This window comes from Lampetra planeri, chromosome 23, assembly GCF_965212315.1.
Source record: "Lampetra planeri chromosome 23, kcLamPlan1.2.h2, whole genome shotgun sequence".
NCBI classification, from domain to species: Eukaryota; Metazoa; Chordata; class Hyperoartia; order Petromyzontiformes; family Petromyzontidae; genus Lampetra; species Lampetra planeri.
The window spans coordinates 9,056,408-9,081,169 of record NC_136129.1 but is presented as its reverse complement, the minus strand read 5'-3'; the positions used below and the strand labels follow the sequence as shown (position 1 = coordinate 9,081,169).

General features: G+C 49.5%; 1 protein-coding gene across 2 annotated transcripts; it reads left to right on the top strand.

Moving 5' to 3' along the window:
- The first annotated feature begins 495 nt into the window (after positions 1-495).
- On the top strand, positions 496-24,412 carry LOC144726438 (ATP-sensitive inward rectifier potassium channel 12-like). Of its 2 annotated transcripts, none has more exons than XM_078605155.1 (2): positions 496-629; positions 9,695-24,412. In XM_078605155.1, exon 2 carries the CDS (start codon positions 9,958-9,960, stop codon positions 11,263-11,265), a length of 1,308 nt encoding a protein of 435 aa, XP_078461281.1. In that variant the 5' UTR covers positions 496-629; positions 9,695-9,957; the 3' UTR covers positions 11,266-24,412. The 2 variants fall into 2 exon arrangements, with proteins under 2 accessions (XP_078461281.1, XP_078461282.1); XM_078605156.1 differs by lacking the exon at positions 496-629 and adding an exon at positions 1,827-7,282.
- Positions 24,413-24,762: the final 350 nt, after the last annotated feature.

Genomic DNA, 24,762 nt, shown 5'->3' with positions numbered 1-24,762 from the left:
CCAATTCGTGACTATCTTCTTAGTTCTTTCGGTAAAGTCACGTAGAAGGGAAGTAATAAAATAATAAAAATACAACATAAATATATATATAATATTAATATATTATTATATAATATTATATTATTTTATTATATTATTTTATTATGTTTTATTTTTATTTTTATTATTTTATTACTTCCCTTCTATGTGACTTTACCGAAAGAACCAAGAAGATGAATCCCTGCAGTCACGAAAGCTTTAAATCGAAATTCATGACTAGTTCAACATACCGGTGCCTTGTAGAGTACGACGTTTGGCCAGCAATTGCAGCTATAGCATAATCGGAGCAGACAGCCTTGCGTGTGTCAACCTCTTAAATGATTTATTTTAACTTTTAAGGGGGCGGGGCTACACGACAGAGGCACCGCCCATTCACGGCGGACACGCCCACCGCCATGACGTCACGCCACACCACGCCCTCCCACCCTCCGCGGCTATAAAAGCGAAGGCCGTCGCATCCACACGCTAGAGGATTCTTCGTCCGTGTGTGGGTGTACAGCAGCGTTGCGTATTGGTGGTGTGGGGTTTCTTTTTAATCTACAAAGCTGCTGATAAATAACACTTCCCCAACCCACAAACCAAAAGAGACGGTAAGATCGTGTATTCTCTCTTTTGTTTTGCGTACAAGAAAATAAATCTACTCTTAATTTGGGGGTGGGGCGGGGGGAGATGGTGGTGGGTTGTGGTTTGTGGCGGGGAGGTTTATCCAATGGTTACTCAAACCTCTGTGAGCTGTCCCGAGAGAACGCGTGCAAGGGAAGCTATGGCGATATCATTAAGCAGCATTTAATAATGTTTCAGTCCTCTGGGTGTCGTCAACACGTCGGGCTTGCCAGAATGAGTTTGTGCGCGTGCGAGAGCGACGGGTCTAGTGAAGAACGTTTGCGGCGTCTGTGGTAGAAGTCCCCTATCAGCTGGCTGGCATACGCGCGCGTGTGTTTGATTGCTGTAGCAACTTGCCCCAACAGCCTCTTAAGACTATATACGTGGGATCTTTATCTTTTGGATGTACCACTTTGCCCGAGCAGCCTGTTAAATCCATACGGGGGGATTTTTGTCTCTTTGTTTGGATGTGGATCGCACACCTGTGCGTGTGTAAAAAAAGTTACCTGAATGTGTCTCGTGTAAGTATATCTGCATACAGCTATTCAGCCGTCTAACGCTGTGTAAATGAACAGGTAGAGAGAGAGAGGGCTGTGCGTACCCTGAATAACGTGAGTTTATTGGGCACGCACACTGATGGGCAATTGCACATTTAATATTCGGAAGCCACAAGAACTCCATGCGCTTTTAAGTCTAGATCGTAAACTCGCTTATTAATAACTGCTCTGTGTGTGTTGTGAATGAGGTTGGTGCGGTTGGCTATGTAGGGTGCGAAAGAAGTTCAACACGTAAATTATTAACAATGCATCTCTTTGGCTTCTGTGCGTCGGGCATATTCATCATGTATGTATGAATATATGGTGGGACATGTATACCCTTGCGTGCTTACGTAAGGCAAAGCATTTGCAGTATACAGTATCGCGACATGACGGCACACAAATGCCGTGTCGCCCAATTGTTTATTAAACGCATTAAGCGCCGTGGATATCCCCGTGACGGTTACGTAAAGTCTTCTTGGTTCTTTCGGTAAAGTCACGTAGAAGGGAAGTAATAAAAAAAATGAAACATAATAAAATAATTCTCACGACTTTTGGCCACAACGCAAGCAGCCGTCCTCAGGTGAAAAAACAGGTCTGTCATTCAGACGCTGTCTTCTCGACAGACCTGTTTCTTCACCTGAGGACGGCTGCCTGCGTTGTGGCCGAAACGTCGTGAGAATTATTTTATAATGTTTTATTTTTATAATTGTATTACTTCCCTTCTACGTGACCTTTACCGAAAGAACCAAGAAGATGAATCCCTGCAGTCACGAAAGCTTTAAATCGAAAGTTACGTAAAGTGTTAGGCTTCACGACGGCTGTGAGGTTTTTAAAAAAAAACGAAAACGTTTCTATGAATGAAGATTTGCCGGTTCACTTGCACACGTGCGGTGCCAGGAGAACGGTGGCGCAGTGGTGAGCGCACGCGCTTGGATTGAAGCCTCCTCGGCTTAGCGTTGCGTGACGAGGCGATAAGCGCGCTCCGAATCGGTCCTCTCGTTTCTTCCTCTGCACGGTGCAAAGTGCGTTTTCCAAGGTTTCATTGACCGACACGTTGGCCTGTGTATATTTATATTTGTTTTCTCCCTGCTTATCCTTAGCAAGGAAGTTGCGCGAACTGCGAATTGCTTGCGCGAGTCGCCGGTCATTTAATGACCAGGCAGTCGTGGAACTGCGATTACGGTAAAAAAAATATATATCCCAAAGCACAACCGTCGTGATACTGAAGGGGCAGACGGACTGTGCTGTACAAATAAACTAATAACGCGGTCAAGTTATATAAAGGCGCTTGACGTGTTAATGATTTAATGCAACCAACTTATTCGTTCGAACACGGTCAGTGGAAATTTCCACACAAATTTGCCCTAACGAGAGATGACGGTCCTACTCATGCCCCTCACACACCCTCTCTCTCTATCTCGTCAGGTTTTTTTCGTTGTCAGTGTTGGCCGTATGCCTTTAAATCCCCCGTGTGTCAAGGGAAGATATTTTCCCCCCCCCCCCTCCTTTTTTGTGATCTTGGATGTTTCTAGCATAAAAAAAAATGGAATTCAATTCGGTTAACGAGAATAAACCACCCCCGTCCCCTCGGTGTGTGTGGCCATGATGGAAAGCAACGTCGTCTCTTGGATCGATGGTGAAATAAATGCCAATTGTTGTCTTGGTATTAGAGTTACGTTTACATTTTTGGTTCCGTTTCTTTCATGATATTATTCCTTCAGCTGCTTCTGGATACGCTTTTGCACTCTTAGAAAGTGTTTTTTTTCCCTTTAGCTCCGTTGTTTTTTCTGGTTTAAATGTATCCTCTGTTGGAGTTGTCTTGGCTTGCGTTGGTGGGGGGATGCACATTAACCTCGGTCGCCCTGTTGACCTCTGACGCCCTGTTGACCTTTGACGCCCTGTTGACCTCGGTCACCTGTGCCTAGTAGATGCGATGCCTCGTGGCGTTCTCGCCTGGTTGGAGTAAATACCCCTCGGTGCATCGTTTCGGCCGGAAATCTTCTAGAATTCATTTGGCACCACATGCCCCTTTCGCCTTATTTTGTCCTCCTTGTGTAGCCTATATTCCCATACACCTGTTAATATGATTATCTGTTTATAGGGGACGGTAATACAGCATAGCACTTATGTATAGGCATGCCTTGTGCTCTAGTTGTAGTGCCTTACACCGACGAACCCTTCTCAAAGGGAGCCTAGCGGCGTTCCGGAAAATCTCAAATAAGAAATTAAGCTAGATTTGAAGTTTTCGTGACTGCAAGAATCCATACTCTTTGGTTCTTTTGGTAAAGCAGCATCCCCATTCGCACTACCCCACACCCCCACCCTCTCTATCTCTCCTCCCTGGTCCCCCCCCCCCTTACCTATATAGCCTCTTGATACAAGCAGCACCCCTTTTGTCCACTTCAGAAATTTGTCTTGCTGTGGTTGTCCCACCTGATGACGGACTCTTGTGTTGCGCCCGAAACGTCGTGATTTAATGTAGTTTATTTTATACCTACGTGACTTTACCGAAAGAACCAAAGAGTAAGAAATTCAGCCTTGCAGTTGAGACTTAATTGGCATTGTAAATCCATTGGCCACTGTCGGCAAACATAAACACTCGTGGATCTAAGTGTTGTGGCTTTACTCTTCAACACACCGGTGTGCTGTACTAGTTACGAATTGGCACGTTCTGTTTACGTGACCAAACCTTCCTGTAATTAGCAGTCGGGTGGCGGCGGGTTTAACGACAACACGTGTTTATATTTGCGCCATCTAACCCAGAAACCTCTATTGTGGATTACAATGATTTGGTGAGTGCCGTTGTTGCGTTGTCACTGGTGCACAGTTAACAACAAAAGGAGCAGCAGAAAAGGTCAACACGGTCGTAAACAAAGCTAAACTGTGGCCTTAAAAGAAAGAACGGTACAAGTTTTGGGCAGTGGTTCCCTTCTTCTTGACGTGCTCTGAATAAGCGCCATTGCTCAAAACGTTTCCTATTAGTATATAATTATTTATTTAGACGCGGTGTTATTAAAGAATGCGTTGCATTTTTATCGGTGCTAAAACGGGCACGCCCGTTTGTTTCCTGCTTTAATTGAACTCCCGTGAAGCAGAGAAAGGTGGCTTTTGTTCGGCATTGATGCCCCGGGATGTCTTTCGATTGCTCCTGGTAACCGCATTAACCCCCTTTGATTAACCCCCATTTGATTAACTGCCGACTAAGTAACACAAAAGTTAGTAAAACGGTGCACATTTCCAAGCAGATTCTTGTCTCTTGCGCCAGGTCTCGCTTGTTCCCAGTGGCCTCTCAGTTGGTGGTGGTGATGACTAAAAAATTAACCCGTAAAAACAAAGTTTTTCACTATAAATCCTTTATATGCGTGGCGGCTAGAGTCCTCTCGTCCTCTGGCTTGAGATGGCTGCCACCTATGGGTCAGATGATTGCCTGCCACCATTAAGCAATTGGTAATTAAATATAATACATTTTTTCCTAAAAAGTGTAAAATTTTGGAAAAAATGTTTAACGAAAATAAATTGTCACGCACAACGAGTCTGTGTGCAAAACGTCAGCTCGATTGGATCACGGGAAGTGGGTTAAAAAACGACCGAAAGATTTGCACGGTCGTAAGCGCGCAAGCAAGTGAACTTAATATAAATGATTTAAAAAAAAGAATGACGCGGTGATCATGATGATAATGTTTGGCTACGTATCGTGCGGAAATTTTAGTTTCACGGTGACACAATGCGCGGTCATATCTACCGAAGACCGTTTGTAATGCCACGCCCCACTATATGAAATTGCTTTGGAATCGGGGGGAATTTGGATGAGCTCCTGAACGAAATGTGCACGTGGGTATGTTTGGACTTTGGCAAGATCTGAATGTTACCATATTAAATGCGATAGAAACTGAAGTGAATCATTTGGGGAATGTTAGAAATAAATATATAATGCTTCACACACGAGTATATTTTGAGTTCATTATCTCCTTTGCAATGGTATAGATCGAGACGGCAGGAGGTTGGTAGAGACGATCATTGTTATTGTTGTGGAAATTCTACGGTGGCCATCCAATAGACAAAGCGTTAATTCTGCCATAGGAACGTGGAATTTCTAGTGCTTGCTACAGCCCAGAAACGGGAGATTCAACACGTGAAAGCTTGCGGTATTATGGATTCAACACGTTTTGCGGGCTCATTTTCGTTTACGGGCCTGGACAACGACCCTCGCCTTGAAAACGTCACGTGGTCTGTGCACGTCTCCATTGAGATGGGAGCACAAAAACGACGTCACATATCCGACCGTCACATATCCGACCTGACCAAAGAACCGTTTAGCCATGCAGTGCAGTGGTATCTGGCGTAACGGTCGTTCTCCATCGATGACCACGAATCCGACTTTTCCACGCAAACGCCCGACCCGAATCTACCTCCTTGCCCAGCCGAGACGGATATGCGACGTTGTACTGTACTGCTGCGCTTCGTTGAAAACGGCACCGCAAATTTTCCTTCCACCTTGCAGCACAAACAGCCCCACGGGACCCACCGCGCCTGTTGACGTCTCAGCCCCAGCTCATTGGTCGTGCCGTTCATCTGGCCGACGGCCAGGGCACGTTTGCGTGCAGCGCATCGGTCTGACCCTTTGCTGAAATGCGTCAACCTTGGCTTTAATTGCCAATTAGTAAAGTGTTTAAGCGGGCGTGATCTGCGCCTGTACAATAGCACATGCGGTGGTTTAATCATGAAAGGTGTGCGAAAAGCATGTACGTGTGAACCTCTTCCGCACCGTACGTAGCCAACAGTGTTAATAGGAGGTGCGGGGGTGATGCTTCTGTAGAGCTGAGAGGAGAGACGTTCACTTCGCAGGTGCGGACTGCGATGGTTGCTCTTCTTTGTGCGGCGTCAGTAGCGAAGTGCGGGTTTCGTTCGTGTTGGAGGCGCCCGTTGACAACCTGTTGTAGGGCAGTTTACATGCCCCACACGACGAAATGCTTACAAAGCGAACACGTGACGACTCCCCCCCCCCCTCCCATGGGCGCCGATCGCATCGATTGTTGTAACTTCATGAAAATCGAAGTGATATCTCTCGCGCGAGTGAGTGTACGTACAGTGACCAGTTATATCCATAACAGAGGGGGTTTTTTTTGGGTTAGGTCGCGTAAGTGTAAATGTGTCGTTAAACCCACCACCACCCGACAAAGCCAATTGGCAAGGTTTGTGACGTAAACAAAACTTGCCAATTAGTTACTAGTTCGGCACAACTGCTGTTGACTTTCCCACAAAGCGGGTACTCACTTTATCAACCTCGAAGGGATGATGACCTGAGTCAACCCCCCAATTTGCATTTGAAGTCACAATGGATGAAACTATCATGATAAAATCTACATACTACCATGCATTTGTGCTTGTTCAGTTTTAGTTTAGCGCTAAGCGGTAGTGTAACGGTTAGTGAGCTGCACTACGAACCTGGCAACCCGGATTCAATTCCTGCTCACGGTCCTGGGCCTCCCCCAAGTCGACTCGGCCTCAAATGAGTACCTGGTGCGATGTGCAAACATCGCCACTGTGGAGACAAAGGCGGCCGGGGGTAGTGCTGGCCACCCACCCCCTCGTGTGCCGTGCCGGCCTTCATAGGTGCTCGCTAACAGCACTTGCCCCAACAGTCTGTTAAGACTATACAGGCGATCCTTGTTTTTGTTTCATCAACCGAGCTGAAAAAAATGGAAGATGCCTTTTATGGACATCCCCCCCCCACCCACAATTAAACCCAAGGACGAGAGGCTGGGACACGCCAGCATTATTTTGGTGGCAGTGGAGACTTTCGGGCTCATCATGGATGTAGTGGCCCTCCCCGCCTGCCGCCGCGGTACGAACGGTGCCACCCGCCGGAACGGCGCGGCTGCGGTGTCACGACGTGGTACCATGACAACATTGCCAGCACAGGGCTGTTGCCACCTGTTCTGGGGTTTTTTGTTGTTGTTGTTGTCTCTTCCCCAGGACGTCCTCACCGTGGTGGTCGCTAGCCTTTCCTGGGAAATCAACAAGGCGGTTCTCTGCCCTTTTCCAGTGCCGAGAGATATTCTTCCCATGATGTGTTTTTTTTCGTTTGGTATCTGCAAGAGGTGATAACCTCACGCACACCTCCGTTTACACTGGCTTAATGCGCCAAGTATGCATTTTGTACAGTTTTTGAATGTTAATTATTGCCTTGGGGCAGTGGTGGGGTGGCGGGGTTTGACAAAAGAGAGATTCATCCCAGTGCGGTGCAGGTGTGTGGAAGCCCCCGCGTGGCTGGTGTGCAAGGAGCGGTGTTATTTTCGGAGCGTCGTGTTCGCCGGTTGTGATATTTCGACGATGCCGCCCCCCCCCCCCCCCCGTATCGAACCTGTAACACTGGAACCTCGTTGCGAGGTCACTCGGGTATGTCACTGTGTGGTGAGCTTGATTCGCGCTTGACGTAGCCAATCGTGCTAATCGGAGGTTTCGGATGTTTCGAGTTCGTTTCCGAGGTTCGCTGCTCCCTCGGTGGTTGTACAAATTTGTCGGGGTCACAATTCGATTCTGGAAAAGGATTCGATCCTTTTGTCTCGGTTTTTCGAGAATTTTCTTTTTGTTCACGTCTGTATTATTTTTGTACACTTGTGTTTGTGCAATGAATACATTTTTTTTTTACACCGGCATTTAATTTTTACTCCTCGGAAGGAATAGATTATTACACGCATGGCTTTGGGGGGTGTGGGGTGGTTGTAGGAGGTGGGTGTGAATATGATGGTGGATCGGATTGTAAACCTCAAGCGTGGAGACGAGTGGACTGGTGAGCAAACAGTGTTACCTAGTCAGAGAGGGAGAGAGAAGAAAGCTTGCAGCTCTTTTATTTGACTTTCCACTTTGCAAGAGGGCCACATGGGCAGAAAGGAGCTAAAGAGGGTCATTAGAAATCCCAGCGGGGTACAGTATCTGTCTGCATCGCACTGTATCTAAAACGACCTGCGGCTTCTCGCACGGTTAGGCCCAGTGATGGGCAAACGTCGACTAGTTCGTGCGGCGTCCTTCACGATTTCTCAGGGGCGGGGCGGGGGCACTTGCAGAATCTGAATATTTATTTGGACACATTTGAAACCCATTGAGTTTTGACGGCACGACGATAGGTGGTGTTTTTTTTACACTTGTGTATAGCCGGGGGGGTGGAGGGCGTTGCGGTGAAGAACGCTGGGTTAGTGTGGCCCACACGTGCGGCCGCCTCCGTCACATCGGTGGGCTCGTGCACTCGCCACGTGACCCCCACGCATCACCCTCGAGACACACTGAGTCGAGGCCATCACGAGGAGGGGTGGAGAGGGGGGGGGGCTCCAGGTTGCCCACCACTGGCCTGGCTTCTTTGCTACTCGTGGTCGTCGTAGGCCTGTGCGATACCACACAGCCCAGTGCGTGGTGGCGCACCACATGCTGTCAATCTAGCACCTCGCGGGGTCGGTGGATCGTGCACATTTGCGAACCGTACCAATCCCCGACCCGTACCCTTGTCTGTTTGCATACGATTGCAATAATCCACTGACATGTTTTTTTTGTATGCTTCTGTAACTTAATTGCCGCTCGACCCAACTGCGGTGCAGCCATTTACAGCGGCCGCAACGGGGAGGCCGAACGACCCCCACCCCTCCCCCTCTCCCGGCGACCTCTGGACTTGCAAGTCCAGCGCGCGAACCGTGCCATCTTAACGATTCGCGAGTAAAGTAGAGCTGGGAATGTGACGGCGGTGGGAAATTGTGGCGAGGCCCGATAATCTCGGGGTGACCGCGGCGCTCGGACACTGGGCAACTGGCCGTTGAAGTGCGGAGGGTGGTGGTGGAGGGGTTGGAGCTCACTGCAACAACACCTTCCACGCCCATGACATCGTTTATTTAACTCGGGGGTGGGGGCATTTGGAGCTACCTCCGGGCTTGTCAAGGTGAACCTCTCGATGATGGATGGTGATTGTCCAGCAACAACAGCGACTGACCCAGGCTCGGGTGGTGCTGTCACACCTGAGATGGAAGTTGATTGGTCAGTCGGTAACGCGACCCTCGCCTCGCGATACAGCCGTTCAGGAGTGCGCGCTGTCCTGCGAGGGGATGTGGAGTGTTCCGCCATGTGCCTGTGCAGGCGGTGTGTTTATAACGGCGTTAAAACGGGGTTGTAACGGTGTTTTAACACGGTTACAATCGGTGCATGGGGGGAGGGGGGAGTGCTGTCAGATTCTGCTAATATCTATCTGTTCAATCTGCATGGGGAGACTGTTGGCTATGTACGGTGAGAAAGTTAGAAGTTCTGCATGCATACACTTGTGGCAGGGGGATCCTACCAAATTTATATTAAAAAAAAAAAAGTATTTTGCACTGACAATGAAATGTAGTGAAGCGTCTTTTATTTGTGTTTGAAAAAAAGAACTGCAATTGACCCGTTTTGAAATATTATCTAAAAGTCCGTTATACCATATACACCATATATATATTTTATCATATTTAAATGCCCTTTTGTTTGTTTTTTGTTCTTAGAAACCCAACTTTGGCGACGTTCAATCTGCATGCGCGCGGAGATCGATCCCTGCAAGCGGAGCCGGTAAACGCGCGCTCTTAACAATCGCGTTTCTGTCGACGCGACAATTTAAGCGAGCGGCTGGAATTTGAACTGCTTTGGGAAGCCGGCTGGGGGGGGGGGGGAGACACACCACCCTGGCATCTACCGGGCCAAGCCGCCGCAACTTGTGCCGCTTCCATCGGTAGTGAACCACGGAGGGTGTCGAAGCGACGCCACAGCAATGTACGATCGCATGGTGAGGAGTTTGCGTCCAGAGATGTACGGCGTCGTTCGCTCCGAGGCCGAGGAGGGCATGGCACTGAAGGGCGTCTCCGCGCAGAACGGCCACCCGAGCGGCAACAAACTCTACCGGCGGCCCGCGCCGGGGCGCAGCCGCTTCGTCAAGAAGACGGGGCAGTGCAACGTGCACTTCGTGAACGTGGACAACCGGCCGCGGCGCTTCCTCTCCGACATCTTCACGACGTGCGTGGACGTGCGCTGGCGCTGGATGTTCCTCATTTTCTCGCTCGCCTTCGTGCTGTCCTGGCTGGCCTTCGGCCTCGGCTTCTGGCTGCTGGCGTGGCTGCACGGCGACACGGCGCGCCCCCGCGACTCCCCCGACGGCGAGCCGTGCGTCGCCAACGTGGACGGCTTCACGTCGGCGTTCCTCTTCTCGCTCGAGACGCAGACCACCATCGGCTACGGCTACCGCTGCGTCACCGAGGAGTGCCCGGCCGCCGTGCTGCTCGTCGTGCTGCAGTCGGTCGCCGGCTGCATCGTCGACTGCTTCGCCATCGGCGCCATCATGACGAAGATGGCACGCCCCAAGAAGCGGGCGCAGACGCTCGTGTTCAGCCGCCACGCCATCGTGGCCATGCGCGACGGCAAGCTGTGCCTGGCGTGGCGCGTGGGCAACCTGCGGCGCAGCCACCTGGTCGAGGCGCACGTGCGCGCCCAGCTCGTCCGGCCGCGCGTCACCGAGGAGGGCGAGTACATCCCGCTCGACCATCAGGACCTCAACGTGGGCTACGACCAGGGCCTCGACCGCATCTTCCTGGTGTCGCCCGTGATGATCGTGCACGTGATCGACGAGGACAGCCCGCTGTACGCGATGAGCAAGCGCGACCTGGACGCGGAGGACTTCGAGATCGTGGTGATCCTCGAGGGCATGGTGGAGGCGACCGCCATGACGACTCAGGCGCGCACCTCCTACCTGTCCAGCGAGGTGCTGTGGGGCCACCGCTTCGAGCCCCTGCTCACCGAGGAGAAGGACAACTACCGCGTGGACTTCTCAAAGTTCCACGACACCTATGAGGTGGCGACGCCGCTCTGCAGCTCCAAGGACCTCGCCGAGAACAAATACGTGGTGCCGTGCGGCGACTTCTCGTACGAGAACGAGCTGAACCTGGGCCGGGGTGGCGCGCCGGTGCCGGACGTGGCCGAGCAGAAGAGCCTCGTGCGGCCACTTTCAGGCCTGCACGAGGGGCGGCCGTCGCAGGCCACCGTCCAACTCGACGAGGCCCAGCAGCGGCGAGAGTCGGAGATTTGAGCGCGCAACGCTCGGCGCGGTTCACTGTGGAAGGGCAACGCGACGATGTCGGACGCTCGTTCGTCAAGGCCACCGCTCGCGGACTTGCCACCGCTGTCAGGTGGTGGGCACGTCCCATCGCACAAAGGGTGACCGACCCGCCACGGGCCCCCTGACCCTTGTGGCCCGAGGCGGGAGTGTCGCGAGCCAAGTACTACTGAGTCGGTCCCCGCAAATGAATTATTGCGCACCTCTTTGCAGAACGCGACGGAATGGTTGTGTTTCAACAAAAACACAAACAAAAAAACAAATCAGGTCTGAAGTCGGGTTGCAGCTCGGCAAGGAGGTCGGGGCCGGACAGCTGAATGGGGACGGCTTTTGGGCGGGGGGGGGGGCGGCATGTGCCTTGTCCTGTCGATGCCGCCGTGGCTCGCCGTGGCTCGTGGTGGCTCGCCGTGAGCGGGCACTTTTAGTCGTCCTTGGATGAAAAGGGGAGGGGGGGGGGGTCGCCTCCTGCGATTCGCAAAAAAAACATTGACTGTCCTGGTGAAGTCTCCCCCAGCGTGGGAGAAGATCATCTGTACTTTTATTGCCAAATGCTGCTACATTTTAGATCTTTGGTCTAGCATGCTATTTTTTTTAAAACTCTACTAACTACTATTATTATTATTATGAAACGTGTCTTTTTACTTTCGATGTGATCTTTTGTTTTAAAAGGAATAAACTCCCTGTCGTACTTTAGCTCGTGCAACAAAGAAAAAGGTGTTCAAGCTGGAGTCCAAAAAAAAATTGTGCGAAGAGGACAATTCACCTGTGGGTCCGTTTTTTGTTTTCTTTTTACCCGTCGCCGCCGTGACCACCTCGTTTCTCACGACGATCGCGTGTACATTGCGAAATGTTTTTGCTCGCAAGTCTCCCTTTCTTTCACTCGCACGCTCTCACTCACTCGGTTTCTCTCTCTCTCACTCCGGGAGAGCGTCTTTTTCGACGCGGCTCGACAAAGCCCCGCGTTGTTTTTCGTGCACAAAGAGGTCCCTGTGTGTGTGTGTGCGGCTTCTCTGCCGACACTGGCTCCCGTGCGAATGTGAAACGTGTCTCCGCACTCCCCACTGCCCCCCCCCCCGCTTCCCAAAAACCCGATAGCAGCACGCAACCGAGATTAATTTCGGACATTGGCATCTGGCAGCCAGCTCTGATATCTAAACTGGGGCTAAACAATACCCGGAGTCGAGGAAGTTACGTCAGCAGGGATGGGTTATGCCTGCGGAGATGAATTACCGAAATACGAATTCTAAATTCGAATCTGTCGTCGATGAAGAGGCACACCCTTGGCGAGGTGAACTGTGCATGGCGTTGTCCAGACCACCCGCTCAAAAGGAACTGACCGCGATGGTGGCCATTTTGTCCGCCGCTGGGATGGCCACGTTTTCTCAACGGTTTTTTTCAGTTGGTGGTTCTAAAGGGACGACACGTGGCCACACACTGTTACACGTTTGTCTGGATAAGGCCTAAGAGCTTTGTTCGTTCAGTGCTTGCAAGCACGCCTTTTGCGCGCGTGTGCGGACGCGCGTGTTGTTAAATCTGTGAAATTTACCAGCAGTTTCTCAACGTCCACAGGGCACATTCTGTTGCAATATAAGTTGGCGTCATAGATATTACACTACAAGTATGTGTGTTATGCATGCACGTGTACATTAATGAAGGCGGTTTTATATACTTTATACAGAGTGCTATCCATGCAAACATCTATTTTTCACAATTATTGTTAAAACCGCTTGAAAGAGGTTTTAAAATCGATATAGGGCATGCCCGTGTGAAATGCAAATTTAATTTTTTGGTGTTTTTTTTGCATCCCTGGCATTTTTTTTTATTTCTGGGTCAAGGAACTTGGCAATGTCGGCATGCCCCCCCCCCCCCCCCCGGTTCAATTCCAGCCTCTGCTCATACTGTTGCACTTGGCTGCCCGTCATCACTATCAAGCCGTTCCCACCTAAATAAAGTGCCCCGGGCGATTCTCATGAGATTGGAGGAGGAAGGGTTGAACGACAACTGCTACTTGGCTGTCACTCTACGTGGCTGTCATGCCCAAAAACAGGCAGGTTTTATCTTTTTTTGCACAGAACGACAAAAAAAAAGTTGCGTAACCGAGCGGCCGCACATCTCCCAATCCAGTTAAGCGTCCACACCCGGTGTGGTATTTTCTGCACGGTCTAAGCTGTCACTTTCTCAGGCGAGACGTTCACGAATTTGGACCCCTACAGACGCAGCACAAGCGTTTGTACGCATGCACGTACGTTCAACTTCTTTCGCACAGTGCGCAAGCCAACCATGCTAATCGTTTATTAATATCGCGTACGCAAGTTCACTTCTAAAGCACGGTCAAGCATTTCCCCCCCTCCACCTCCAGCGTGTTCGAAGGGGCTTGTGATTGGCTGTTGTGTCCCGTAGCCTATTGGCGCACGGCTGGGTAGCGGACTTACGGCTGTGAACAGATCCGAATGTATCACGTGTATGTTGAACTTCTTTCGCACCGTACGTAGCCAGCCGCACTAATCGGAAGTGTTGTTACCTCCTCCACAAGCGAGGCCGGCTATGCGACTTTGCCCTTTATGTTCTACGAGTTCCAATAATTTCGACCACCCCCCTGCATTTGTCGGCCCTATAAATATTTATTTATTTTGCTTCTAAAAATAAGCGTGTAACAGAACCTCTTTACCCCTTCAATCGCAGATTGAAAATAACATGGGTTTTAACCGATAGAAATAATATTTTTTTTTCTCCTGCTTTAAATATATTTCTTTGCTGTTATGTAATTTGTACCTAAAACAAATATATATTCTTGTGCCAACATAGTCACTTGATGATATTAAGTGCCTTAATCGAGATCTGTGTTTTAAAAAACAATATTCCGTGCAGTTTCAGTGTGGTTTTTATACATGGCAATGCATATGCCTATGTACTGTACAGTACATATATTGTCCATGAAGCGTTTGATGTTTTGGTACGTGCAAACTGTGTCTCATGAGGCTAAGGCCATGGAACTTGACAAAAAAGCCCGAGGATATGAAAGTCTTAAGTTTAGCGTCACCACTCTGTCACTGTAAAGCGAGTGTACGCGGCAATTCACTGTATTTCTGAATGCACAGAGTCCGAACAGAAATATGATGGGGTTTAAAAAAAAAAAGTTAAATTATTGAAAATATAAATTATATCTGCTACATGTTTGTAACTACATACTCGAAAAATACTGAAGCACGTTTAAATACGCACTGAATGTACTTTGCGCGTGTGTGTGTGTGCGCGGGGAAAGGTCGTGCAGTGGGTTGGCACACTGCGCTATGATCCAAGTGACCCCGAGTTGGATTCCTGGCCACGGTAAATGTCGGTGCCGAGTGACATCTGAACCTGTCCTGGGCCCTCCCTCCCCCAAAGAGGTCGACCTGAGCCTGAAATGAGTACCTGGTGTGAGGTTTTGTAGACCTTAGAATTGGGGAAAAAATTAATGTTACCGTGCACGGTGCTGGCCTTAATAGGTGCTCGCTAATAACCCTTGCATCGACATTCATTTGTAGGCTTACAAGGGGATCGTTGTTTTGTGTGTGTGTGTGAGCACATGTCACTGTTATGTGTGGTGGAGGTTGTGTGTTTTTATGCACAGGGTGAAATCTGCCTTCCGAGAAGGCCTGAAGTTGGAAGAAGACGTATTTGCGTGGTCTGATCACGTGCCGGCCCTTGTGGAAACATTTCCAATATCCAGTCGAATTGAATGCATTTCACCTGGGCTTGTGCACCTGCCGTGCATTGGTCGCGCCTCAGAAACAGCTGCTGCTGCTACGCTGGCACGCAGACCCGCGTTGTATTGTTTTTTTGCCGGCTGTGATCATTTTTATGCATTAAATCAAAACGCGCATTGCCCGCCAGCGTGCGGCTGTGAAAGTTGTGCGAGGATGTTGATGCGCGCGCCTTCGGCTCTGAACGCACGTGGATTAAAGCGTTTCGACTTTTGAAAGTAGCGCGTAAATGTTCCGTACATTTTTTGCTGTTTAGCGTTTGCGGTGAAAAGGGGGGTGGGGGGGGGAATGGTGTAATACGTAATGCAACGTTGTTTTCTTAAAGAAACCTACACTCCGGATGATCGGTGCGTTTCTTCTGTCATACATCTAATCCGCGTCTCCGATGAACACGGTTGACTGCGGACGGTGCGAAAGAAGTTCTGCATACATGCGTCAAAGCATTATCCGGCACAACTGCCCTTGTCGTTTCTCCCAGCCTGCTCCCACCCCCCTCCCCCTATCGTCGTCACCGTGATTGGGTAGCTTCCCCTTGTGGCTGCAAGGGGTCACGTGAACCCATTGCGAACAAACACACGGTCGTCAAGCCATAGCTATACTTGGAGATGAAACGCAAAAAAAGTGTCATTGGGGGGAAAAAAACCCAGACATTTGTGTATCATGAAACAACAAAAAACCCCACGTAGAATTTCGCTACCAATATTATTCATAAGGAAGGTTTTTGGGTTGCATTGCATAAGTATAAATGTTGTCGTGACTATTCAGGCGAATCAGCCGATTGATGCTGGATGTAATTAGCAGCGAAACGTTGTTTTCAAATTGTGAATGTTGTGGATTTATTCTCCCAACACGCCTGTGGGCTGAAGTAGTTAACTAATTGGCGCGTGTTGTTTACGTGACAAACTTTACTGGCTGTGTCGGGTGGTGGAGGGTTACGACACATTTATACTTACACGATCTAACCCAAAAACCTTTATTATGAGAAGACCCCCCCCCCCCCCCCAACGACATTTCCTGAAGAAGTGCATTGTGGGCTTTTTTTTATCATAGGTGACCATCAAAATCAATTTGACCAAATGAGCGTATTGGCGGTACACGGGTGGTGCGCGGTAAAAAAAAACTAAGCAAAATTTTCACAATTATTTATTTTCCTCGCAATTCGCAACTCCCGGTCAGAAATAATCATTTCGGTGGTGGTGCGTCAAAATCCGTTCTCGTCATGTCAAAGCAGCCTGAAGACGAATGTCGGTTCAAATTGCGTGTTTTTTTTTTTAAATAATTTTTTTTAATGAGGACCGGTGTGTTTTGCTGCACCGGTGTGTACCGCCAGTACGTCCAAATGTGACGTGGTGGGAGTGCAGCAGTGATGCAGCAGTCCACAAGGTGTCTACCACTGCATAGGTGCTGCTGCTGCTGCTGCCAGTCAGTCAGCCACGCGTGCTCAAATGTATTCTGATGGTGACCTAAGGCAAAGAGGACGACTGCCATTTTTTAAATGCAGGATATGCTGTTTCTTGTTGTTACGTAATGCACAAATGGCCGTGTGCCTTGGTTTTGCAACGTATTGTCACGCAGCCGTTCTCCGCTTGGAAGGATGCAGCAGTCCCCTGCGTTTGCGCTCTGCCAGTGGGTCCCCTCGCTGCGTTCTAAATCCGAGCGTGCAAACAACAAACACGAATGGGGACAACACCATTTTATTTATATCTCTTGCGTGGGCGCCATTAGCTCACATTCTACATTGAACACGGCAAGGCTATAATTTAAGCGTTCTTCAGAGCAAGAACGCAGTTTCGAGACAAATTAGTTTCACTTGTGGAGGTTTTTTTGTACGTAGTGTTAAAGTTAACCAATTACAAGCATACGACACAATTCGAAAAACATTTTTATTTTGCCCATTCTGGAAATAATACAGGAGGTGTTTAAAGATGTTGAAACGTCGAATTGACGCCTCTTGCAACTGCGACATGCTTTGCAAATGTATACATTGACTGTGAAACTGATTGGCCTATACCAGAGACGGCCTTCATTATGGACTTTATCCATAACAGTGTTTTTGGGTTCGATCGCGTAAATATAAATGTGTCCTTAAACCCGCCACCACCTTACGGCCAATTAGTAAAGTTTCGCACGTAAATAGAACGTGCCAATTCGTCAGTAGTACAGCACTAACCGGTGTGTGCTGATTTAGTAACGAATTGGCAATTACGTGACATACGTTACTAGTTGACTGTGCCGCTTGGTGGAGGGCTTAATGACGCCTTTGTATATATATACGATCTAACCCAAAAACCTCTAATGGATGATGTTGGTCGCGAAAGCCTCCCACGTGTTTTAAACTTTAAAGCCTTCAATTGCATGGTTTGTTTTCATCACACGCATAATGTGTGGTTGACGCAGACTCGATGCCTTGCAATCGACGTGTCTATCTGGCGTATGAACATCTTATTAGTGCCGGTGAGTGCTAAGGACATTTTTTATATTGATACTGGCAAGAGAATGGGGGTCCCACAGAACGGTTTCTCACACGGGTGCATTTGTGCGAGCGTACCCTTATCAATCGATGCATCACACAATAAAAAAAAAATGTACAGTGATGATTGCCAAGGTTCGCGTTTCCGCACCACATGCTGACATTTCGTATCCAATCGACTGCCTCTATTACGGTGGGATGACACGGAATCATCTCGTGTGTATGCCCCCCCCATCCGCCCCTCTGGGGGTACAGCTAATACAGCAAGAGGGGGGTTTTAAAGGCTTAGGTGGGTTACATTTAGATCGAATCCACGCTGACAAGAAAGATAACCGCTCCCCACCCCACAACCTCCCGAGTGCCCTACGGAAAAAAAAAACCCACAACCGTTTTTTTTTTACCTCTGGCTAGAAGTACACGGTTACAAACGCAGTCTGTTATGAATGTCACAGTATATCCACAGAGCACCCATCTGCAGTGGTCGGGAATAGCTGCCGGGTCCGGTACAGTTCAATCCTCCCGGCCGCCTCGCATTACCTTTGCCTTCGTTTAAACATCTGAGACTCTCAATAATCGATTTGGCTATATATAATTGATATGTCGGTATGTTTTAATTCTCGGCTTCTTGGTAAATCTTCATTGTCGGCAGTTGTTTGGGAAATAAAAGCCGACTCTTGAAACGTCCCTCCCCCCCCTTGTCAGAATCAGAATATGTATTTATACTGGAGGATTCCGATGAGCTATAATGCTCTTAATTTTTTTTACAGATGTAACTGGACACCGCGGGTCTGTGCAATGACATGGACACGTTTGGCTCCGATAAAACCATGTCTCTCGTTTGCGTTCGCGCCCTGTGCAATGAACCCAAGTGAAGGGCTGGCTGCTAGATTTGTTCATTAAAACTCCAATTGTGTTTTTCAGTTTTCCCTATGCACAATTTATGCAAAAAAAAAACAAATCCACGACGATTCTGTCCCCGTGTGGATGAAGAGAGAGCCGGTGGGAGAAGTCTGTTTAAAACTGAAGTTGTCCCTTCTTGTTTTGTCGATTTTGGGCGTTGGAACGATCTTGGATTTTCATTTTAAAGAGGTCGTGCTTACGCACACGCACACGCATGTGTGTGTGTGGGGAGCGGTTGTGTGGTGGTTAACGCGCAGCGCTATGAACCCGGCAACCTGTGTTCAATTCCCGCTCACGGCCAACACCAGTGACGATTATCTGAACCGGTCCCGTATCACCCCGAGGTCGACTCAAACGATTACCTGGTGCGGTGTGTAAACATCGCCACTGGGGAGACAAAGGCGGTCGGGCGTGGTGCTGGCCACCCACCCCACTCGTGTGCCGTTCCGGCCTTCATAGGGTGCTCGCTAAACTTGCACTTGCCCCAACAGCCAAGGCTTCGCGCGGGGGATCTTTGTCTTTGTGCGCTTTGCGCCCGTGTTTGTTTACCTTCGCGTGCACACCTCTACACGCACGAGTGAACGAACGAACGGTCGCGTCTGTGTTCGCGGGTGTTGGTGGTTGGAGGAGGAGGAGGGGGGGTGGGCAGCGAAACCTTGGCACTAGAAGCAAACCGTGCGTTAGATTGCAATTGATCAACATCGTTGCTCTTGTGAGCCCATCAAACCCACCGTTCGCTGTGTGGCACGAGCGTGCACAATAGGCACGCACGCTCTCCGCTCGCTCACTCAGTCGGCGTAGTGACACTTAACACACACGTGCACGTGTGTGTGCGTGCGCGCGTGCGTTCGCCGGATCGTGTTCAACCGCCGGTGTTTGCACGAGTCCGCAAGTGGTCGCCGGTCACAAACGCAGGCGCAGAACGCCAACAGATTTCGTCAAACGGCGCTGCGGTTGCTTTTGGGGGGTCGTACCGCCACGCGTCGTTCGGCACGCGATGTGTGGTCACCCACCCACCCAGCACCACCCCCCCCCCCTCGACGTTTCGCTCCACGTGCTGCTGCAGGAATTCAACGTTTTGGCCCGCAGCAGTACGTGTGCCAAAACGTCGGACATCGAGCCGAACAGAGAGCCGCGTGCGGGGACACCCCCCCCCCCCCCGCTCGAGACGTTGAGGCAACCAGCTGCTGTCGAGCACGCACGCAAATCCTAATCTTTGCTCGTTTCTCCTTTTACGGTAGGACCGGTAGCGTGATAAGTCTTTCCGCTGTCCGGGCCAGGTGTACTCTGAGTTCGAATTGGCGTCGTCCCCCACCCACCTACCCCCCATGGGGCGGGGGGGCGAAACGGTGGTGGTGGGGGGGGAAGTTATAAATAGCTTTCCATCTCTAATTCACACACTTGAGTGGTGGTGGTGGTGGTGGTCGCGGCTAAAAGCATTGGCGCACTGGGCGATACGATTACAATTAAGAGCTGTACGTTGTGACCCAACAACGATCTCACGTTTGGCTGGCAGATTTTGTTTGGCCAGCATATTTATAACTTAATACGACCTGTACTGGGTAATTTGTGCTATGTATATGTGTGTGTACACAGAATGAAATGGAAAAAAAACAAGGCGTATATTTCTAGAGCGTAATTGAGTTGTTTTAAGGTCTGACAAAAAGTGTACGCGACTTTAGCTCTTTGCCGATTTGTTTCTCCGGTCAACGTTGCGTATCGTGCTGCACGAGGTCGCATCTTTGTCACGGCGTTCAGCGGATCAACGCACCCTTCACACCCACGCGATTCACTACGTAAAACAATGTAAAACACAAATCAAAATTACGCATTCATTTTTCAACGTACATTTCAATATTAACCTTGTGACTTTGCAGTTTTGCTAGTTATTTGGTAATTGGCGCTAGCTACAATGTATTTCTTCCCCCCCCCCCCCCCACTTCGTACCAGCGAGGCCACGCAGCCAATGGGATACGCTGCGGCGCAGTCCATTGGGTCGCGTCGCGCTGTGACGCTACAGCTAGATGTGACGTCACAATCAGATATGACGTCACTGCAACACGCGTCATCGGGGAGGGGGGGGGGGGTACAATTTGATATCTAGTCCTGCTGTTTTGGGTACGGACGGGGTTGATTTTTGTTTCGCTTCGAACAATCGAGATGCTTCGGGTGACTGGGTCTCAGGCCTCTTCAGCGCGAGCCGTTTGATGGTCACGTGGCTCTCTTCCGAGTGGCCAGCCCAACGTGGGGGGGGGGGGGCAGCAGCTCTGAATCTTAGTTCCTACTCGGCTGGAGGAGGAAGCCGAGAGGGGACGCCACGGTGGCGAGATGTTAACTACCTCGCCTGGTATGCAGGAGGTCGTGGATTCGATCCCGACCCCGTGACGCCTGCTGTATATGTGGAGTTTGCGTGTGTCTCTCCCTCCCCGTGGTCGTGTGAATTTTTCTCCGGGTCCTCCGGTTTTTCCCTCCACAGTTTAGTTCGGAACAACATCATGCGTCGAAAGTAAAAACATTGTTTAGTTTTAGCAGCAGAAGCAGCAGGTTGGTCGCCACCTCCACGTGTTGGGGGGGACTGGGCAGGGGGCCGGCCATGCAACTCGTGGTGGTCGTGATGGTCTTCGGGGTGGTGTTGGAGCCGGGGGCTGAACGAGGCGGAGATCGGGGGGAGGGGGGGGTGATCTTGACTGTTTTGATGAAGTGAAACCAAAGTGGTTGATTTATTTCGTTTGTCAGTCCTGTAGGGTTGCGACGACTTTAAGCGATGACACCCCCCCCCCCCTTCTCCCCCCGTGGCCGGTAACATTCGACACTTTTCGTCATCCGTGTCTCGTCATCTTTTCTCATCGTTCTTTTGTCCTTTTCACATCAAGCAATTTCACTATCGAGTAGGAAAATACAGGATTTCTTCTCCCCCCCCCCCCTCCACACGCGCACGCTGTCACGAGGTTTCACTGAAGTTGGAATGTCTTCCAAGATGCGGCGTTCTCAAGCACGTGCAATGAAATGAATAAATGCGCCCAACAACAACAGCTGATTGCCTTAAACCTGCGCATGGCCCGTTACTGTGGCGCTGTTATCATTGTGACTACTCGATACCGTTGGTGCGCACACACACACACGTATGTGCACGCACGTCTGTGTGTGTGTGTGCCGAGGGGGTATGTGGAGAAAATAAAAACCTTGCAGTAAAACAAAATGTCAAAAACAAAGCGCCGGAAAGTGGATGTGCAAGGCTCGAGTCACCTGACAACCCTAAAACCTGTGGCGGCCTCTACCTCCAAAGGGCTGCGAGGAGATGCGGCAAGTTGCCGTGGCGCTGGGGAAAGCTGGAGAGGAGGGGGGGGGTTTGTGAAGATCGCCTTCAGAACGATTTCTCATTCGTCGTGCCGTGTTCACAGAGGGGGTGTTAAGCGCCGCCGTGCCGGCTTGGGCCATTCGGCGGTGTTTTTCTGCTATCGGCCACTGAAGCGTCGCCTGCTGCGTTGCTGCTTTGCTGGGTCTCGTTCTCGCGCTCGGCGTGGAAAACTGGACCGAGATGACTCAGGGGTGTTTATCGCGTGGAGTGGTCGAGATCGGCATTTGTCCAAAGGATATGTTTTTGTGACAGTCAGCCAGTGCCCCCCCCCCCGCCCCCATATTCAGTGCTCCCCCCCCCCCACAATTTTCTTTGCTTACAATTACAAACGGTGAATTGTAATTGACTTCAACCCGGAAGGGCAGTTAGGCCCACGGATTGCAAACGTATTTTTACGGATACAAAAAGTTGTGAAGTTGGCATATAGATTTAAATGATTGGAATCGACCACGGTTTAATTTAGATCGTATTAATAGAAATGAAAACTGATTTTCATCGTGAAACAACCTGACTTTAAAACAATTGACCGTTATTTTTCGATTTAAAGCTTTCGTGACTGCAGGGATTCATCTTCTTGGTTCTTTCGGTAAAGTCACGTAGAATGGAAATAATAAAATAAAATAAATCACGTAGAATGGAAATAATAAAATAATAAAAATAATAAAAACATTATGTTTTTATTATTTTTTTATTTCCATTTTACGTGACTTTGCCGAAAGAACCAAGAAGAATTGACCGTAATGGCTACACAACAAATATCAGACTCCGTATGGAGTCTATACTGGGGAATAACAACACCAGCCGTTCGCCACTAAGTTGCAGTGAAATCGCCACAGCGGCTTGTGCCACGCTCGGTGCACGTTGGGACAAGCACGATGCTTATACGACGATGACGACCACGATGACGATGATGACATTTTCCATGAGTGAACCCAGTAGGTTCCTTCACAGCCGCTATATGAAGCTTAGTGCAAAACGTAAATAGACGCTCGTTTGGACGTAACGTGTTACGGTCGTGGTTATTTCTACTCCGAGTGAAGCCGCCTCTGTGTCTGTGTGCGCGTGCGTGCGCGCGCACGCGAGCCGTCTGTAATTACGACCGAGCGTCGCCACGAATGAAACCCGCGGCATAAAGGCCGCTTTGACTCCCGAGCGTGTGACACCGATGTAGCTCGCACGCCTGGGCCAAGAACAAGAATGATGGATTTCGCTGTGCCCGCCACCACCCTCGTCGTCCCCCTCCTCCCTCCCACCAACACCTTCCGCCGGTCCTGATGCGCGAATCCCTTTTGCCCGGTGCAATCACGTTTGCTCGCGTCGATCGGCGCGCGTATCGGACGTTGGGGGTGGGGTGGGGGGGAAGGGGTCGTTTTGTTGCGCGCTTCGTTTTGGGTAAAATGCAATAGGCGGGGTGGCGCCCAACACGGGTTTACGGAAACTGCGGGCGGCGAGAAGTGGAAACCGTCGAGCGTTGACGGACACGCGCGCACCTCGAACCTCGCGTGGCACCGCGCGTTGCCAATCGTGCTAAGTTGGAGGCGCGGGGGGAAGGACACAAAATGCAGTTTTAAAGGAGTGAGTTTTCGATTTCGAGCAGTGGTTCTTAACTTTTGCAGCAGCCTTGCACCCCTTTCGATCTCAATCTTAATGTTTTTTTAAAATAATGTTAATAAATGCATTGGTTTGGGTGAAACAATGTTAGCTGTTACTTACGTGCCCATCGTTAATGATGTTTTTTTTTATAATGTTAATACATAGATTGGTTTGGGTGAAACAATGTAAGTTTTTACATACGTGCCCCTGCTTAATTTGCGTTTCGACGATTTGCCTTCTTAAAATAAATCTGGCCGTGCCACCCCAGGTTAAGAAGAAGAAGAAGATGAACGACTGGTCTAGAGTGACGTAAATGCGAAGCGAAGGTTTGAAGGTCAGACCTGGACGCCCTCTGTGGGGTAGGGCTACCGAGTGACGGGACGGGCTGCTGTTTTGCCAGGGCAACGGGTTGCGTGGCCTTGGGAGCGATGGTACAGGGCGGGGCGAAGGGCTCTCTGGGCACCGGCCGCGTCAGAAAACGCGTGGAGGGGCCTTAAGAGGGAGCGAAAAAAAAATCAGTCCGTGATCTCGGCCCATCGAGACCGATCAAGATGTGAAAACTGTAATCGTTTCCTATGCTTGCACATTGTTAACAAGGCCCGTGTGTGTGTGTGTGACATTAACTCCGTAAGCTCAAAGTAATGATTATATTGTTGCTAACCGTGCCTTGAGACTGTTTTGCGAAAGATGCCTTTTTACAAGTGCAAATTATTGTTATTTATACACTTTAGAGCTTTTCATTTAGTTCACTTTATCGTCTTGTTTTTTTTTTGTAATTTGTGATTTTTTTGTAATGTAATCTATTGTGCAATAGTTCTTACTGTTACAAACGTACACTGTATTGAACGTATTTTCAGTCGGATTCTGACTCGTTTTTATGACCCGTATTTGTTTTGCTCATGAATGATTGAATGCGACCGGGTCTTAAGATTTGCGGAGAGAGAGTACATATTTTGCAACAAAAAACAACCTCTTATCAAAATGCACGTGATTTATGATTATTTCATTTTGAAGAGAAAAATAAAACCAGGAATAAAAAAATATAATTATTATGGACACTGGTAATCCTTTGCGTTTTTTTTGGTTTCTATAAATATTACTGCTATCATGTTCTCTCCCGAAGTGTAATGGTGTCAATTGTTTACTCGGGAAAGGCTGAGTCTCGAGGGTTTTTTTGTTTTTAGGTGGGCCCTCCTTTCGAGTATATATTTGGCGAGTCTGTTCTAGAGAAGGCTTTGGTGTGTGGTCGGAAACCAGAGTCACGGGAGAAACCCCGCGCACACGAGCGGGGTGACACTCGGCACTGCCATCACGTCGCCACATTGCATTCCCCACACCCGCAACACTTGGGGCACCACCGTGGCGAGATGTTCACTACCTCGCGTGGTATACAGGAGGGCGGCGTG

Bases quoted from the DNA above. Each gene is read 5' to 3' on its own strand.
- LOC144726438 (XM_078605155.1), top strand. From the start codon at position 9,958: ATGTACGATCGCATGGTGAGGAGTTTGCGTCCAGAGATGTACGGCGTC.